This window comes from Numenius arquata, chromosome 2 (assembly GCF_964106895.1).
Source record: "Numenius arquata chromosome 2, bNumArq3.hap1.1, whole genome shotgun sequence".
Classification (NCBI taxonomy): Eukaryota; Metazoa; Chordata; class Aves; order Charadriiformes; family Scolopacidae; genus Numenius; species Numenius arquata.
In genome coordinates this window covers 77,732,119-77,746,317 of record NC_133577.1, presented here as the reverse complement: position 1 = coordinate 77,746,317, position 14,199 = coordinate 77,732,119, and the positions used below count along the sequence as shown (strand labels likewise).

The 14,199-nt window shown below is 49.8% G+C and overlaps 1 protein-coding gene across 1 annotated transcript in view; it reads right to left on the bottom strand.

The window, feature by feature from the left end:
- Positions 1-9,423: 9,423 nt before the first annotated feature.
- Positions 9,424-14,199, bottom strand: part of ZC3H7B (zinc finger CCCH-type containing 7B) — a 44,201-nt gene continuing 39,425 nt past the window's right edge. The window contains exons 20-23 of the mRNA XM_074165701.1: positions 13,144-13,252; positions 11,323-11,456; positions 10,390-10,553; positions 9,424-9,616 (exon numbers count right to left, since the gene is read on the bottom strand). Coding sequence (XP_074021802.1) covers positions 9,424-9,616; positions 10,390-10,553; positions 11,323-11,456; positions 13,144-13,252 — 600 coding nt within the window. The remainder of the gene's footprint in view (positions 9,617-10,389; positions 10,554-11,322; positions 11,457-13,143; positions 13,253-14,199) is intronic.

The following is a 14,199-nucleotide window of genomic DNA, read 5'->3' as shown; positions in this document are numbered from 1 at the left end:
TGGCAGGGGGGTTTGGAACTCGATGATCTTTAAGGTCCCTTCCAACTCTAACCATTCTATGATTCTATGATTCTAAACATAAATTTAAATGGCAGAGGCCAGGGCTATCTTCAGTGTCTTTTCTCTAGGTCTCCTAGTGTAGCTACCCACACCGCCAGCAGTGCCCCTCAGCAGGGCCCCTTAGCACATTTGCCCGAGGAGCATGTTCAGCAGTACCATGGCTGCACGCAGTCCTGAGGGGAGGAGTGGGGGTCCTTCAACAATTGCCTTGGTCCACGTTCTCCCTCCTTTTACATTTTCATTCCAAAGAGTTGCATTTTTTTTTAAGCACAACGAAATTCTTGTACCTTGCTTCCTCCTTGCCTCCCTGCTTCACCTCTCTGCAGTGCTCAGTTACTTCTGTTGGTACCAGGGCATGTAAATGTCTCTTTTTAAAGCCCTAATTCTACTCTTGTCTTTAGAGGGTTCTCTCTATGGAGATCTGTCATCAGGCTTGAAGTGCACCTGGAACTGCAGAGCACCGCTGCTCATGTGTTATTGGTAGGTACAGGCTTCCTGGCAGTTTGAGACCCCAAGGAATCATTTTGGACATTCAGACTACTCTGATACAACACTGTTCTAGTACAAGGAGCTGGGCAAGGGGGCTCTTTGTGCACCTCTCCAAGTTGCCATTTTTCCCTCAGCCCCAAGAATGCTCCCTCAACTCCTTCACAGGGCTACATCCACAGTGCTTCTGGATCTGCTTTTCCACTGCGTCCTCTCCTGCCGTTGTCTTGCAGCCACCCTCAGCCCTGAAACAAGAGACAATGGCACAGCTGGATGGCTCCTCTGGCCAAAACTCCTGCAAATTGTCTCTGTGAGTCTTGTACCTGGTGGTGGCACCTGGCTGCATACCAGTTTCTGAGGCCACCATTACAAAAGGAAACTTAGTTGTTTATTACAGGTGTCTGAAAGCACAGCTTGCAGGGAAACCACCAGGAGCAATGACATTTGACCAAAGAAAGGCATTAATGGTTATTACTATTAATTGCTGTTATCTTAGTTTCCTCAGATAAAAAGAAAGCTGGGCTTGATAATCTAATGGAAATAATTTAGAAATATTTTAGAAAATAAAAAACTTTTCTTGTCTGATTTTCTAAGGACACAAAGCGTACACAACAGCATTATCCATCCATCCATCCATCCATCCATCCATCCATCCATCCATCCATCCATCCCTTGCTCCTCAGAAAAGGCTACTCACTTTGGCAAAGCGATAATTACATTTAAATATCTTTTTGTATTTGAAACCTAAACTAGGAAGAAGAGAGAGTCAAATTAATGCCTCCTCAGTGAGAAAACCTGCTGTTATTTGTTCTGTTTGGGTTGGGGCACGTGCATTGGCAGCCAACGCCCCAAAGCACGTGCTGCCCCTGGCAGGTAATTGTGAGGGGAGAGGAAGAAGCCAGTAGTACTGACGGGATTTTGTGGTGACAGACAAGGAAGGTAACTTACTCTGAGGAGTATCTGGAAGTAAGGACAACACTCTGAAGAAAACTCTCGAAGCTTTACAAATCCTGCTGCTCTTGAACCAGCTTTCTTTTTTTCAGTCAGCTGAGACCATTCACCTTAGCAGCACAGCCATTATTCAGGTGGGCTCCAGGCCCACCCATGGGAATCGGTTCTTGCAGCAAACCTGGCTTGGTATGTAGTTTCCTCTTTCTTCTTTTATCCAAGCAAACCCTTTGCCAGAGGTCAGCCACTGCCTCTTTGCAGACATGTATGATTTTTTTTGTTTTACTAGCTCCTAGGACAAATGCACACTCCACTGACAGCTGCCAGATTTAACTATTTATTTGCATGGTACTTTTGGCTTGATAGGGAATTTTGTTCACTTTGGCAGGGGCCAGCAGGCTGAGATTCACTGTGGCCTTTTTGAAAGTATGCTTGCCCCGCATCCCAGCACCTTGTCTTCTACAGGGTTGAGATGCTACTGCTAGTGGCAATGGACATCTACGGAGCCAGAAAGACACTCAGAAAAGCAGCAGCAGGGAAGGATGTGGTAAAAGTGGGACTGGGGGCTCTGTGTTGGCTAAAGACTCTGCCTGGCACCTGAAGTGTGGGCACGTGGCCCTTTAAGTACTTTTGATGGTGTCAATGTGAGAAACAGACACACAGGCTTGATAAGGCCTTGCACTGAGCCTCCTTCCCAACTCTAAAGGGGCTGTCCCTTCCCAGGACAGGGAATTGCATGCATACACGTGCAGACATATGCGTACATATGTGCGTGTCTCCCTTTCTGGAGAAGCAGCGCCAGGATCCCCGAGCAAACGGTGCAGCTCAGTGGAAGGAACTGCCTGCACCTCCTGCCTGAGGCAAAAGGATTTCTAAAAACTAATTGGCCAAAACGAGTGCCAAAAAGCTAATGAGCTTTGCTTCCCCAACCCTCCTGCCAAGACATCCCCCTCTTCTCAGGGTGTTCACGTGGCAGCCGGGCTCACTGCAGCTCTGCTCCTCCGCACGTGGCCTTCCCCTGTGAGGTGCCATTTGCCAGAAAACTAGGTGCTAGGCAGGGAGAAAACATGAGAGACTCTTGGGATCACCAGAAGTTGTGCTGCCCTGGGCAGGAAGGACACCTAGAGCTGCCTTTGTGCAATTCCCTGCTCCAGAAATGCTCTGGGAGCCTGGGCAGAGCTGGCTTTGGGAGCTCTCTGAACAAGCGTTGGCATGAGGCAGAGCCCAGAAGGTGCCAAGAGCAGCAATAAACCAAGGTGTTTAAAGCAGAATGGGGAAATCCAATGACAGTGATTGCTGGGCCCCTGCCAGGGTCCATGAGAGACCGTTGGGTGGGATAGCAAGGAAGATACACGCTCCTCCGGCTGCTTCCTTCTCAAAACACAGAGGCTGGCTGTAAGGACCTCATCTGTCCTTCACTCACCTCTCCTGGGAACAATGTGGCCCCAGGCAGGAGCAGGGATCCTGCAGCACCATGGTCCAAGAGATCAGAGCCCAATGGACAGACCCAGGAGCCAGCTGAGCCTGGGGGAGGCATGTGGGCTGAAAGACAACAACTGATCCCCCAGAAGCCAGGGCAGTCTGGCTGCTCCTGATCCCCAAATGCCAAGATACGAAAGCTTGGGTCTTGAGCAGGAGAAGATCCAGGCTGCTGAAAGTCTCTTTTGAAACAGTGCTTCTGTATTGAATTCCCACCGCAGTTCCCAGGGTCAACGTCCAGCCGTGTTGCAATTATCCTCATGCCGTCTGGCTGAGGAAAACTAAGGCCATCTCGCTCCCGCGGAAGCAAGACTTTCCCTCTGCCTCTGAGCTTTGCTGGGGTACAAACAGGGGAGCGTGCCTTGATATTCAATTAAGAGAAACTATGCAGCTCTTCATCCTTCCCGACCGTCTGCTTGGAGGGCCCCAGCACTACTGAAAGCCCACAGCTAAGGCAGATAGAGGAAATCCACAGAGAACGAGGGAAATACACCAAAGAGCACCTCCAGTGCTGAGTATTTTTCTGGCTCCAAGCAAGCCAAATCTACTCTGGCATCTGGGTTTAGAGATTTCTATTCCAGCCCTGGGTAAACATCATTTTGGGGAGGATTAATTCAGATTGTAGCAAATAACCCTATTTCCTGGGACTCTCTGCTATGTCTGTGCCTCCCAAGGCTCTCAAGGAAAATTAGTTTTCTGGAGCGCTGCCATCCATAAGCTAAACTGCAGAGAGGAGCACCCATGGAAGGGGCAGTTTCAGGAGCTACCGGGGCCAGGACTGTTGCAGTGGAGAAGGAGTCAGCTGGAGCTATAATCTCATCTATCTTTGCTCTTGTCCTTGCTGCACCTGGATCTGCTTTCCGGAAACACCACCCCTGCCCTGGGGGCACCAGGACCTGCTACTCCTGCCCGGAGGGGGAACTGCAGAGAAGCAGGAGGTAAGAATCCATCTGGGAAGGGAGGTTATTTGGAATGGGTGGGCCCCATCCCATCCCAGGGAGAAAGGGTGATGCTGGATAAGACATGGCACAGAGCTCCTGAGCTGTGCTCGTGGCTTTCCAGGAAGCCCCAAGAGTTAGCTGTCCACAGGACCTCTGCCCAGAGCCACCCTACAGGCACCCAACCAAGTCTGTTCAGCACCTTCCCCTGCCCCGCACGAAATGGCTGTCTGCTCCAGCCGGAGCTCCTGCAGCCTTTCTTCCTCCACTTCCCTCCCACCAGTCACCCCCATCCAGCCCTCTTTCACCATTTATTTAGCACATCACTTTCTGGCCAATGTTTTCCCCTTACAAACGCCCTCCATCCCAGCCAGCAACCAGCACGCGTCCCCAGGTTACAGCTCCTGCAAGGCGGGAACTGTCTGCTGCTCTCCGTGCACAGGACATGACACAACACGGCCCTGTTCTTGGTTGCAACGGCTGCAGCAAACACAATTAAGAGTGATGACAGCATTTGCATCACCTGTTGTCACTGCCCAGAAATGTTTCCCTATAGCGTGGGCAGACAGACTCAGTCACAGAACTGCTTAGGAATCACAGAATGGTTAGAGCTGGAAGGGACCTTAAAGATTGAGTTCCAACCCCCCTGCCATGGGCAGGGACACCTCCCACTAGAGCAGGTTGCTCAAAGCCCCATCCCGCCTGGCCTTGAACACTTCCAGGGATGGGGCAGGGATGGACTCCCATCTGCAGCTTGCAGGCTTTGCAAGGCAAACTCCCTCTGCCAGGCTGCTGTGTGATAGCATTAAAGGCCTTTAGTATGAAGCCGCCCTCCCACTTCTCAGGGGTCGCTACCCCTGTTCCCCTCAATCCCGCATCAGACCCAGATCCTTTCGGGCTGATACGGGGCTCTCTCCTTTGTCTTTGTATTTGCAGAAGTTCCTAGGAGGATCTGAATACTGAAGTCACTGTTCCTTTCCCTGCCTCTTCAAAATACAAGTTTATTTTCTTCAATGAAGAAACACCGGCGAGGAGGGGTTTACAGCTGAGGCTCAAACCTGCAAGGTAAACACTGTTGTTTTTCTCCTCATGCTTTGTTTGCCTCACAATTTGACAGTTGCGGTCCCCGTTGTACTGGAAGAACTCCCCTCAATCTTGCCAGGACGACCTCAGTAACCTGTGCAGGGTAAAGCTAATGCCCCTCACATTGTACCTACTTAACAGATGCACCCTGGAAGCGCACTGGCCTCCTCATTCCCTCTGAACTACAAGCTTGTGTTCAGGCCTCTCCTCCTATGACCAGAAGGACAAGAGCCCTTGTGTCTGTATCCAGGCACATTGGGGAGACACGTAACGGATCTCCTCTCCTCAGAGCTCACTGGATGTGACCACTCACATAGGGCTCACTCTATCAGTTTATACAGCAGTAGCAGGGTGTCTCCACAGAACTTCCTTGTCTCCCTTGCTGCATCTCCAGTTTTGGCTTTATCAAGAATCCCAGATTAATCTGCACCATGGTGGATTTGAAAAATAAAGAATAAAAGAGTTTTATTAATAAATATTTTCAGACTGGCCTCTTCCCCCAGGTGTGATCTTCACCACACAGCATCATCTCCAGGGGAAATCTGCACAGATGCTTGCTGTGGCCCAAGCTGCATGCGACTCGGTGGGTAGGGCTAAGGGCATTTTCCCTGGCAGGGTGGATGCTGGCAGGCAAAAGAACTGGCTGACCCAGTTAAACAGAGCGGCAGAATGACCTCTATGTGAAGGTGATTACAAGACCTGATTACTGAAGGTTTCAAAACACAGGTTACCCAAACACCTGAAACTATGTGTTAATGCAGAGCACGTAGATTCTTGGTGCTTGGGGAAAGAAAAAAGATCTTAAATACACCTAAAGTTCACCACAACTGTACATCTGATGAACAACTGCAGAATCTGTTAATACACACATGGGCAATTTTCCACTCGGCAAGAAGAGCAGCAGATTATACTTAAAGATGGGAGAAAGTGAAAATGATCCAATGCTCGAAGTGCTCCCTTTGCTTTCCTCCTTACAGCAGGGAAACCTGAAACGGGAGATAAAAAGCCTTTGCGGGCTATTCGAAAAATGCAAGCACACACTGCATCAGGAGAGGGTTTAAAGTGCACACTTTTATTTTCTATTACAAAGGCTAAAAGAAGCAAGTTTGTTGTTTTTTTTTTTTTTTATTTAAGAACAAAAACGTTGTTAAAACATCTACATTATTATCCTGATACTAGACCTTATGAAAGATACTAAGTTCTTTTTTAATAGTAAAGCGTGGTATTCTTAAATTATATTAATACAAAGACATATTAAAGGACTCGAAATCATTACTACCCAGCTCAGAACTGCAGCATCCCCTTGCTATCTTTTCCTTTCACTTGCTAAGATCCATCCATTTTTGACATACAGTTTCATACAAGCTAAGTAGGGTATTTTTTGGTTTGTTTTCTTTTTTTTTTTTTACTTCCCCCTGTAAAGGCCAGGTTAACTCCAACACCAGTGTCATGTAAATCCCTGCCCCTACCAAAGGATTTGGGAAAAGATTTTCACTAAGTCCTTCAGCATTTAACAAGCTGATCTAAATCAAAGTCTCTACTCTGTGTGAGTGTGTGTGTGTCTGCGGTGATTTTACAGGATATGAGATTTTCTTCTAATGTTGCAAAATTGAAACGCCGCTTCTTTTGTTAATAACCCTCAAATTTGGTTCTGCGCTGCAAAATTTTCTTCTTCTTTCACACCAATGAAGAAAAGAGAGTGTTATCACAGTGTCTTGTGAATGCACCACTAGAACAGCCCTAAAACTTGTGGTTTATCTGCTGTAGAGCCGTGAGCACTGAGCCGTTCTGCTGAGAGTACAAAATGTGCTGAAGAGAACCCTCTTGGCTTGCTAAAGTGAGCCTGGGAAGTCAAGTGTGAAGCTTCCTGCCTTTCACAATGTCCCTTTAAATAATATAAGCAAAGCCTTATCATTAAAACTTTACTCGCTAGTTAGCAGTATAATACTCTTTCACTGAGATGGGACTGCGAGGACATCCTAGGGGGTTTCAAAAATGTTGAACAGGGAAACCTGTCCCATCTCAAAAATTATACCTATCTATATAAAACCCTCCCCTCTTTGTTATTTCCCTTTCCCTAACCCAAATAAAAGTCTTCATATTTAAACTGGAGATGCTGCGTTTCCTGGCCCGAGTCCTTTTCCTTTACCCTCATTTAAAAGATTCCTTTGATACCACACACATATAATATTATATAGAGCGATATATTTAATACCTGTGTATATATGTTTCATGGGAGGGGTCACATATATACACACTAAAACAAGTCTGGTGACAAAGTACTGCAACACCACAGACCAGGTTATCATATCAGGGAAAACAAAAAGAGATACTCGATGCAACCCCCGTGACCGTGGGTCTCCCTCACCTCCCGTACACTCGCCCTCTCCCCGCCTCAGCCCTGATCCGAACCTCCCAAGCCCCACCAAGCAGCTCGGCTCTCATGGCAGAGATGGGGAGAGGGGACAGCAACCCACTCTGTAACCTAAAGAAGTTATCGGATGAGAAATCACGGCGCAGCGAACGCTAGAGTCACACTAGAGATGCAGATTCGTTCTAAAAATAAAAACACGTTCCAACGTTCCTCCATCCAGATTCGCTTCCTTGACGTCTCTGCCCAAGAAGAGGAGGACAAGATCACCCAGGAGCTGATGCCTACCTCCTCCCCTGCCTCCCTCTGTTTATAAAGTTGACCCGTTGAGCACAAGGAGCGCCAGGAGAAGGTACAATCTGAGCAGTTCACGGCCAGATTGTATTTACCATGGATACAGCACTGCCAGCCCCAAGGGCTCTGAGCTTGCTGTCCTGGGAGACTCCGTATGAAAAATACATCCCCTACAAAGGCTGAGAGGGAGACGTATTTGTGTTTTGAGTGGATGGTGCCATCCATGCATGCAAAACCGCAGAGCGCAGCTGGACTGCAGAAGAGAGAAGGAGAGGGAAGCTCAGGACAGGACACATGTTTACTGCTCACAGGATGAGACCGCCAGGAAGGACAAGGCTGGCATGCAGAGCAGGACTGCCTCTCACCGCTGCCACTATGAAAGCCAAAAATCCTGGCCCAGAGCTCAGCATCACTGGTTCCCACATTGTGGCGCACGTCAGGCAGGACCCAGGAGGAGGCACTTGGCCAGGTCCCACTGTGCCACCCACCCTCCACCGTGGTCCCTGCCCTGGGTCACATCCTGACTGCGCTGTGCATCTGCAAGCTCCCTGCCTTGGCTCCAAGGAGGAGGGGGCTGGACCTCAGTGCTCATAAGCGCCCTTCCGGCTGGATTCCCATCAGCAAAGCATTGTCCCTGCTGCTCGACAGTGTCCTTTTAAATGGGTGCCCACCCAGTTCTTCTGGCAGGGCACGGAAAAACACAGCTCTAAATAATGAGTAACACACACCACTTAAAGAGCAAGAAGGGAACCCCATTACCTCCCTCGCTCTCTTCAGAACACAAGCTGACAGAAACACAGGCTCCTTTTGGATACAGCCTTCCTCCTGACTGATATTGCTGTGTGGAGTACGGTGACACAAGGTGTGTCACAGTCTCCAGTACACTTTCTAGATAGCTTCAGCCTTACTTGCACCAGTCACACCAGCCAAAAAACCAAATAAAAACTACCCAGCCTGAATACCTGTCACACACGGAGAAAGATATCTAATGAGGGTGTCACCAATTTGCTCTCTGGGTACAATCAGCCGAAACAGTCTGAAGTCACCTACAATCCAGTTCCTGCTGCTGCAAGCGGTTTTATTACTTTGCTGCTTTTAGCTACACTCTTTATACCAGGTGGCTGTTACCCTCCTCAGCGCCAGTTGATGCCTCAGGGCAGTACTGACAGCAGGAGCTTAAGCCTACATGTTTTAAGCCATATTAGTGGTTTTCCTTCTTCTGCACCTCGATTCCTAATTCTTCTGGTACTGAACTCCCAGGAGAGCAGGCTGGCTGCAGCAGCGTAAGCGGGGCTTGTTCTGCAGCACTGAGAAAAGGAGCACATGAACTTCATGGTCACCTTTTCACCTGATGTCTGTCCCTTTCTCTCAGCTTTGTCCTCCAGATCTCTGCAGCCACACTCCAAATTGAACGGCAGGAGAATGACACAAGGAGAAATTCTCCGATTTGCAGCCCAGTACAGACAGAATTCATTTCTTTGAATGAAGGACAGCAAAAACAAAAAGACGGAGAGGAAGGAGAATTTGGGGGAAAAAAGAGAGAGAAGACGGATCACAAACTCAGTGAGCATGGTGTTCGCTGGCCAAGGAGAATCAAATTCACGATTTCATTCACCACTAATAAATCATCGTCTCATAATCTTAAAACGAAAGAAAATTAAAAGTTCTCTTTGCGAGACACAGATCTCGCTCTCCCTGCTACTGCCACTCTTAGAAAACCCGCCCCATGTTTCTCCAGCCAACAGGCTCCCCCTCCAGCCCTTACTATACGCCATCCCGCAATAGGAAGTTGTATTTCCCGAAGTCGTCATCCCTGGGGCAGAGCAGCATGTCCTTGCGGGCTTTGGCCAGTTTCTGTTTCAGCACCTCCCTCCGGTCTAGCCACTCCGTCAGCTCATCCTGGCCGTGGGCATAGCGACACTCCTCTCCTTCGGGGCAGGCCTTGCTCTTCTGGAACCTGCCGGCACAAGGAGCGCAATCAGGAGGGCACCCCCAGGACAGGGTTTGAGCTCCCCGTCTGGAATACTCGATCAGAGCCTGCTGAAACATGCTGCGAACTCTCCTTTGTAAGGGCAAAGCGATTCTCCTACAAACCCATGTGCAGCCAGGGTTTATATGGAGGCTGGGCACAGAAACCAGCAAACAGAGCAACGTCTATGAGGGCATTCAGTCAACAGAACGAAACCATGTGAGCTGGAACTGGACCAGCGGGGATGAGGAGAAACCACCACACAAGAGAGGAAAAGCCAGGTAACAGCCACGAGAGAGCCTTCTCTCTCACCAAAATGACACTTCTAACCATCACAAGCCTTCTGAAGACACCTCAAGGCGCTGATTCAGAGGGCGTGAGACATTCAAACCATTTAATAAAGCACCTGGGATTCCCCCAAGCATCGGGCCAAGCAGACTGTTCAGTAGCCTGAGAGCTGAGAGCATCCTGGCTATGGAGGGCACAGGTGCAGACATGAAGCTCACTCTCCTTTTTCTAAAGACGTGCTCAGGAGCGTACTTTTATCACTCAGTAGAGTGGCTGAGCACCTCTGGTGTCCAACAACAGCCTCACCATCACCCCAACCCGTCAACTCATCCCACTCCTCCTCCAAGTAGAAGTCCCTGGGGACTCTGTGAGAGGAGGAGGAGTTGGTGAAGAAGCAGAGGGATGACAGAGGCCCTGGGCCTGTTGCCCTGTCCCTGCAGCAGCAGCACAGGAGGGAAACGAGACAATGGTACCTTTCACAGAGCCGGAATTCGCCCATGGGGAAGCGGTAGCTCCAGCAGCTGGAGTCACTGTCCGAGGTGAAGACCTTCTCCTTGTGCTTTTCCGACTGGATGTGCTGCTGCCATTGCTTCTTGCTGTTGCTGTTCTTCCCGCAGAGCCAGCAGTGATAGCCCATCTAACCGGTGCAGACAGGGCAAAGGGCCAGTCAGTGTGTTAACAGTCCCACCTATTGGCCTTCTCCTGTGCCTCTCCCCCTTTCCTTCTGGAAGCTCCGCTCAGTCTACAACCTCCTGCACTTCCCTGCCATACCATCTTCAAGGCATTGTGCTGCCACTAAGGGGGAGCAGAGGAGATGCTTTGTTGAGGTCTACCTACAGCTCAAACAGGCTCAGAGAACAGGGCAGCTCAGTTCACTGACATGGTCCCCCCTACCCTTACTGCGGCCCCAGTGGGGTCTGACTGCAAGGCCCCCAGGTGCACAGGCAATGCAGGACTCTTCAGGAACACAAATTCTTACACCAGCCACTACTCCTGGGCTAAGGAGACACATCTGCCTCTAGTTTTCCCAGGCTCCTGATCCAGCTCTTCTCCAACCTTCTCCCTCTTTTCCAACAGGACAGCAATGGCTTTGCCAGCTTTCCCAGGAGCACGCAGGAACCCTGGGGAGAGGCTGAGCCCATGCAAAAGGGAACCTAAGGTAGAGTCCTACAGACTTGAGGATTAAGATTAACAGAAAAGCCATTGCAGAGCCTTGCTGACCCCGGGTCAATCCCTTCCCACCTCATCTGTGCTGTCCTTGCTGGGCTGCTCTAAAGTGTCCACTTAACCTACCATGGGCTCCTTCCCACAAGAGCAATACAGTCCCTGCTAGCTCACACAGGAGAGTGACAGGCTGTCAGCACTCAGTAGGAGGAGGGAAGAAGAACAAGCGATCAGCTGATTACCATGATGTCAGCGTAGTCAGTGGGCATCTGGATCTGTTTCTCCCCTTCTCGCGAGGTGAGCGGTGTCCCCTCTCCAGGCTTCCCAGGATTGTGTTTCTTTAGCCACATGTCATAGGTCTGCTGCATATCTAGTACTGCACAAAGGCGACCCATGAAGTCACTCAGACAACCTCCCACACCGTGCACAAACTACAAGAAAAGGATGAATGCTGGGGCAGCCCTTCCCTCCCATCTCCTGTGCAGCAGCACCTGCCATCAGACTGAAAGCCTCTAGAGGACCTATGTCACCTGCCCAGATGAGAACCCTGGGGAGAGGAGCCAAATTCACACCACACTGCCTGGTGTGGTGAGGTGTCTTCTATGAATTGAGGGGCAACTGTGACCACAGCCAGACAAAGTATTCAGGAGGGAGGGAAACTGTCCCAAGAGCTCCATAGACTTCACCCTACAAGGTGATTCTCCATCAGGTCTGATTCTGCTTGACCTCAGCAGACATCTCACTCCAGCAAGGGAGCCAAGGTAAGGGCTGGATTCAGATCCGTCCCTTCCCTCTAAGCCTAAGCTTCATCTTCAGCACTAAGGAGGGAGGAGAACCCTTAAGCAAGCTGGCCACAGGAAGCACTGGGGAGAAAGACCCAATGACAGCCTGCTCCGAGTTCAAAACCTGCCCAGAGGAGTGCAGTCAATGTCTCTGGGTGCGTTTGGTTTAAAACCCTCTCAGGATACTAGTGGGAACAGAAACTTTGGGTGGAAGCTTTGACTGCACATCTGCCTTTCCAAGATCGGTTCCTGAGAGAGGTTACAGGAACATAAACATTTGCAGACACCGATGCGATGCTGTAAATGCGATGCGTTAGTGATTTACTCCTCACTTAATGGGTAATTGAGGAACTCAAGGTAATTGGGGATAATGAATGCAAATTCCCCCGAACTGAAACAACGCTGTTTGAAGATTCACCTTCGTGCTTGAGCAAACACACCCAGACTGGTATGATGTGCTTTAAAGGCCTCAGCAATGAAATTACTTGAACTGCAACAAATAACAGCATTTGGCCCATCGGAAAGACCCTCCATCCAAGCACAAAGACCGAATAAACTCAGGGCAGGCCTGAAACCTTCAAGCTTTCCAGCGCTAGGTGAGCACTGGGAGAACTGGGCCTTGCAAAGAGCTTGCTGTTGGTCTGAAAAAACAAGGATTCCTGCCAGAGAGCTGGCAGTCCAGGACATGGGCAACCCCCTAGCTTTCCCCCAAAAGGTAAGTTGGGAGCCTGCATAATTAATTCCAGACAAGCTCCTCCACAAAGGCACCACCCAACGATGTTCTCATTCAGGATCTTAAATCCACCCCTTTGAATACAATGCCATGAGCAGGGAGTGCCGCAGCCCAGAAGCACAGCATATGAGCAGAAATGGGCAAGAAAGCCAAGGCAGACACAAGACAGGCAAGAAAGATACAGAAACACCTACAGGTCAGGACTGGTGCTTTGGCAGAGCTCCATACGGAGCCAGGCCTGGGACAGTACAGGCAACGGGAGGGGTAGAACAGGGTGGATTCAAAGTGCTGCAGAAAGGGAGAGCAGCAATGGAGCAATGTGCACTAGTCCCAGAGCGAGGGACTCAACTATACATGCACGTTTAAGAAGAGAAGCTCTAAATTACTGTAGACAGACCTGCCCCATAATGCCACCTAAGCTCATGGTACCAGCTCTGTCCAGCTCCACCTCTGTTGTCAAGAGTATGTCTTAACAGACTCTGCATCCACTGCCCAAACCTCCTCTTCCCTCTCCCCAAACTCTCTGTCCCATATTTTCCCCCACTCACTTTTATTTTCCTTCATGAAGGTCCACATGTCTCTCTCCTCAGGGCTGTGGGCGAAGGAGCAGTTGCCGACATACTGGCACTTCCTGCCATTTTGTGCATGGATACACAACTGTCAAAAGACAGAGAGCGAAATTCAGCATTTGCACAAACACTCCTTGCTAGAGGGGACAGTGGGTTCAAAAAACCAACTGGGACATTAAACTGCATACAGGAGAGGTCACAAACAGGACACTTCATACGTCATTAACTCATGCTTCTTTTACTCAAGCTCCTGATGACACAAAGGGTAAGTTTTCCCTATAAACATGCAGGCAGCTCAGTTCAGCACTTGGCCTCTCTCTTGTTGCCATTTCCACAGGTGACTGGGTGCAGCTATGCTTAGCATTGGCCCTGGGGGAGACAGCAGGGAGTGACATGGATTGACCTGACAGTGTCTCCTGCTTGCTGGTCACGTTACTGGTCCCCAAAGGTGACTCATTCTCCAGCCATCTCCAAGTGGGAGATGTGGCCTTACAGGTTGCTTAGACCGCACTAGGGTGCACACAGCTTTACCTCCCAGCTACCAACAGCATCATTGCTAGAGAAAATGAGAAGCATTCCAAGCATCATATTTACTGATCATCCCTTCTCCCCGAGTCCTGCCACCAGAGGAGGACAGCAGTGCGGAGACCAACTGGCCCACAAAAACCGAGGAGGAGAGACAACGTTGTTCCTCTCTGGCTGGGGTTGGGTGGGAACTCAGGCAACGCACACGTTTGTATGGCAACCTGCTTTGCTGCACCATCTGCGACTCACCTGCTGGCCCCATCTCCTACTGCAGCAGCTGCTAATAACTCTTGCTCCCCTCCCCAGCTTCTAGCAACTGGCCTGCAACTGGAGAGTGCTCAAGGCCTCACAAGTGGCCTTGCGCCTGCCCATGGACTAAGGGGCAGCAGATCCCATAGGGTAGAGAGAGAGGAGCTTTCTCCTTCCAGGGAGAAAGGAAAGGAGAGCATGAGGGAAACTATCAATCGCCATATTCAGGGTTGGGGTTGGAGGTTGGATATCTGTAATTTT